The sequence below is a fragment of the Leucopleurus acutus genome (genome assembly GCF_964270905.1).
Source record: "Leucopleurus acutus genome assembly, chromosome: 9".
In the NCBI taxonomy this organism is placed as follows: Eukaryota; Metazoa; Chordata; class Mammalia; order Artiodactyla; family Delphinidae; genus Leucopleurus; species Leucopleurus acutus.
Genome location: NC_139144.1, coordinates 80,257,019 through 80,262,207, shown reverse-complemented (window position 1 = coordinate 80,262,207; position 5,189 = coordinate 80,257,019). Strand labels below are relative to the sequence as shown.

At 37.9% G+C, this 5,189-nt stretch overlaps 1 protein-coding gene across 1 annotated transcript; it reads left to right on the top strand.

The window, feature by feature from the left end:
• Positions 1 to 4,338: 4,338 nt before the first annotated feature.
• On the top strand, positions 4,339 to 4,765 carry LOC309966483 (small ribosomal subunit protein eS26-like; the record flags this gene model as incomplete). The annotated part of the gene is made up of 1 exon (XM_082846573.1): positions 4,339 to 4,765. One exon carries the CDS (start codon positions 4,339 to 4,341, stop codon positions 4,621 to 4,623), a length of 285 nt encoding a protein of 94 aa, XP_082702699.1. The 3' UTR covers positions 4,624 to 4,765.
• Between the last annotated feature and the right edge of the window lie 424 nt (positions 4,766 to 5,189).

Genomic DNA, 5,189 nt, shown 5'->3' with positions numbered 1-5,189 from the left:
CATTGAGACAAGGTTTATATGTACGTATATGACCTGTACATGCCTATAGCATTGAGTGTGGACGTTGATGACAGACTTCCTGGGTTCGAGTCCTGGCTCCATTGCCTAAAGGCTGTGCAGACTTAGGCAAGTTCCTTAACTTTATTGTACCTCAGATTTCTTCCCTGTAAAATGGGAATGATTATAACATTTACATCATGGAGATTATTAAAGAGTAAATTAGTTAACATATATAAAACACTTGGAAAATTTCCTGGAAGCCTTAAATTATTTCCTTATTATAGTTATTGCCTAATAGAAATCTGCTGCAATAAATTAAATTGATGGACGACGATGACAAACTTCGGATGGATTGAAGGCAGTTATTGCTCAGCCTAAAATATGAACCCATAAGGAGAGTAAAGTAAATAGAATAAACTCAAGATTAGAGTGAAGCCTGCAATCTGATCTTAAGTGTCATCTGTCTCCCAAGTTCTTTATTGGTGCATTTTCTCTTAGAGGTTAGTTTTAACATTTTTTCTTAATTACTTATTTTTAAGGCATGAAAGAATTTACTGGAAATCATCTAGGGATACTAGAACAAACTTTTTCTTTTCTTTGGAATCCATGCTTCTCTTATTCTCTGTTCTTCTCCCCAATGTTGATTTTTCTGAAGCCATGGCTTCAGATATTTTTCAGCTTCTCTCCTGTATCCCAAACACTCAGTATCAATACAATTTTTAAACAATTCTACACATAGTAAAGGAGGAAACTATAAAGTTTGCAAAATAATGTCTTCTTGTTTAATCCCATGGCCAAAAAGTAGGCAATTTGAGAACAAAAGAGCTAAAAAAAAATCCATCTGTGTCTGAGGAAATTAGCCTGGCAATCATCACCTCAATTTGGTGGTAGAGTATCCAGTTAGGAAGGAATACTGAACTCACGAGAGAGATGTTGTTCACAAGGAACTCCATTTAACAGCAGCAAAACTCCAGTTTTGGAGCTGGGATCTGGGACAAAATTCCATATGATGGACATTCTGGGGCAGAAGAGCCCTTACACATGATGCCAAGATTCAGAGTGAGGTAATGGGTTGAAACTAGGAAGAGATACCAGGCTCTCCTTTAACAACATAAAGTAGCAGGGAGACCAATAACAAAGACCTACAGAAATCATCTGTAGATAATTGGATTCCAGATCTAGCAGAGGCACTTAATTGTAAGTCCCATTGTATAGGGCATCGGCAGCTGTTGATAACTTCCTGCCCAAATTTGAGTTGGCTCAGTTAACTAGAGCTGGACTGAGCCTTCAGTGGACCTTTAAACAATAGATGAGTCTAACGAATCTTGTTGAGTAAAATAGAATCAAAGATCATTTCTGCAGTGCTGCACTGCTATGCCACTTTGTGATTCAGGGGATGATAAATGGGTCATGCTGAGTAGAACAGCAAATGGACTCTGGAGAGGATATTGCCAGCAAAGAGCAACAGCCATAGAGAAAATGCCTCACAAATGAAAGGACTACCTGCACCTTGACAACATGTGTTTTATGCTATGTGACTTCAAATGATTTTAAGAACTGCTTTGTTTTGCTCAATAGAGCAATGTCTAATTGTTTTAATTAACTGGAAAAATGAATTGCTGAGTGAGGTTAAAAAGAAAAGAAAATGCATTGTAAACATTATTTATGAGGAAAGAGATAAAAATCGAATGATGGTCAAAAGGCTTCTTATTATAAAACTTGTGTTTTATTCAATAGTTGGCCAGTTTCATCTTAATTTTATGTCAGTTAAGCATTGATGTTTACCCTTTCCCTAGGGTATAACAGTTCTGGCATACAAAGAAAATGTACATTATATTAACAATGGAGAATAACTCTAAAATGATACCTTAGATGAAGAACTTTTTCCTTGCTTTCTTGTTTCTTCCTCAAGCTTTAATATTTGTCTAAAAACTTTTATTTTGCACTAGCTCAGTACCTAGAAAAGATTTTTGACTATAGCAATTCAAGGAGAGCACCAAACTTTATAATATATAAAGTATATTAATATATAAAGTATATAATATATAAAGTATATAATACACTTCAGGGCTTGTCTCTAGGCAAGAAGCAGGAATGGTTGGTACTAATGGGAACAGAACGGTACTGAAAGAAAACCAGCTCATGGCATTATGAATCATAGGGCTCTAAAACATTTATAAATGAGTGAAAAGGCTTGGGGCTGACATGAATTATGAGTCTCATTATGGCACTATAATATCTCCAGCAATGCTTTAGAGGGGCATGACACCTCCCAAGAAAAGTGGTAAGACTTCCATTACATTACTTTTCTACTGATAGTTGGCTATGGTCAAGGTGGGCTACGATCTGTATCCCTGGAGTACGCATGGCAACATATCTTTGCATATAAATGTTGGTCAAGATCCTGCAAGACTCCTTTCTTCTATGTGCCAAGCATTACTCCTGACCTTCAAGAAATATTAACAGGCCCTAGAGTGAGGACAGCATTTCCAATCTTTCCATTTCTTTAAATAGCACTTAGGGAGGCTACAATGCTCCTATTCTTTTCCACATGCCGATAGACACTCAGCAATATTGAAAAAAGATATTTCCCAGAAAAAAAATATATTAGTTACTTACAGTAGTTGTGAAAAGAAAAAAAAAGTGGTGAGCTCCTTATTAGTGCAAACATAAAGGCTCTTAGAATGAGCACGTTCTTGATTTTTATCATCTCAATTCAGCCTAGGCTAACATAACTTCACTAATTATGAAGTGGGTGAATTGAGAGAAAAGACTGTCTGAAGTAATTAAAAGACTGCATTATCAATCCTTTCCAAGAAATATTTGTATTATTTTCAAGTAAATAGGCTTATCAAAGCATGGCTTTAAGCAATGGCATGTGTTTTTGCTTTCAGTTTTTCCATTACATTTTTGTATGCACACAAATATTTCTAAAATAACTGCAAAAAGTGTGTTAGCTTAAGGAGGCAAACATTCTGCTTGGAAATTCACTTATGCTGTTCTTGTGTTAAGAATCTCTACACACACACATACTTCTAGTGTGTGTATATTTATCTATCTATCTATCTCCTACCAATTGTGATGATGACAAATCAGAATTATTGTGATTTCAGTGTGTGGCAGGGATACTGCTATACGGTTGCAAAACTTCTTTTTCCTCTTAGGACAAAACGTAGACTTTGAGAGTCCAGCCTCCTTTCAGTGACATAGGGTCATGTTACTGAGTTCTGGTCTTTAAATGTGAGTGGGGGTGATATTTGCCACTTCCAGCCTGGCCTGTAGGAACATCCTGACTGATACTTTTTGCTCCCTTTTTTTGTCTCACCAGCTGAACGGAATATGGGAGAGGACTCCAAGGCCTTAGGAAACTGGGAAGCTACCAGATCAAAAGGATCCTAGGTGCCTGAATAACGCCACAACTCCTTGCTGACCCACATCTGATATAAGGTAAGTGACAAACATTTATTATGTTAAGTCACTGAGATTTGGGAGTTATTTGCTATACGTAGTTGTTAGCTTACCCTAGTGAATTAATAATAAATATAGTTTTTAATTTAAAATGTGTGAAAATATGAACTCAAAGTATTCCTGTTTTAAGACACACAGCAAAATTGAAGACGTATTTTCCTCCTTTTGTCATGTGTTACAGGAATGTCTTCTCAGAGATCTGTAGCCTTTCATTTATTAGAAAATTGTGCTATTAGAGAGAGAAATTATTGGACCAAATTAAGCAATTCTTAGAAGAAAGTACATCCAGGAACGTGGTTTGGCACATACTCAGGGGCACAGGTCCTGTCACTATTTGGATCCCATCCTCCATCACTTTATTTATCCCTGAATCCTTGTCTTCTACTGCTCTCTCAGCCTCTCAGCCTTCCAGTCCCATTGCTATTCCTAGGTGTCAGTATTCAATATCTGACCACACACCATCAGAAAATCTCTGTCCTCCACTTTCCTTTCCTTTTCTATTACAACTAGAAAAGGACTTTGGTTAGTTTGTGGAATGACAGCTACAATTAGTATGTGGGCTTTAGCATGTTCATTGGGATTTGCTACACTAATCAGACTAACTTATAGCGTGTAGACTATGAAAGGCTTTTCTCGTAGTGATTAGTATCTACATGTTTTCTGTGTGACTTATCAGTACAGAAGACCTAAATCACTGTAATAACTACAAAAGACGTTACAGAGAAGAGAAAAATAACATTTTTACTTTGAAAACTGCCATAGACTATAAAGCTCATTTTTGTTTATTTAAATCCTAAGATATGAATACATAAATCACATACATACATATACAATTAAGAACTTCATCTAGCTCTCTCGCCTCCTGCCAAGATGACCATGAAAAGAAGGAATAATGGTCATGCCAAAAAGGGCCGCGGCCACGTGCAGCCTGTTCGCTGCACCAGCTGTGCCCGATGCGTGCCCAAGGATAAGGCCATTAAGAAGTTCGTCATTCGGAACATCATAGAGGCCGCAGCCGTCAGGGACATTTCTGAAGCGAGTGTTTTCGACGCCTATGTGCTTCCCAATCTGTATGTGAAACTGCATTACTGCGTGAGTTGTGCCATTCACAGCCAGGTAGTCAGGAATCATTCTCGGGAAGCCCGGAAGGACTGAACACCTCCACCCTGATTTAGACCTGTGGGTGCTGCCCTACGACCTCCACCAAAGCCCATGTAAAGAGCTAAGTCCTTAAAGACTAAAGAAATACTGTCCCCTGGAAAGACAATAAAGTGGAAATTATACTTAAAAAAAGAAAAAGAAATTCGTCTATAATATTTCTAATGATTTCATAAAAGTAAAGTAGGGTTATTTTCTTAAATTATGAGTCCTTATGCTTTCCTTCAGTAAGAATTCTACTTGTTTCCCAGAAAGCTTTACATCTCCCTAAAATTCATATGTTGAAGTCTTAACCCCCCAGAACTTCAGAATGTGACCTTATTTGTAAATAGGGTCATTGCAGATGTAAGTGGTTAAGGTGGGGTCATACTGGAATAGGATGAGTCCCTATTCTACTATGACTGGTGTCCTGATTAAAAGGGGAAATCTGGAGACAGACACACACACAGGGAGACCAGCCACATGAAGACAGAGATCAGCCAAGGGACAGTTTGCCAGCAAAGCACCAGAAGCTAGGACAGAGGCACGGGACAGATTCTCCCTCCCAGCCCTCCGAAGGAACC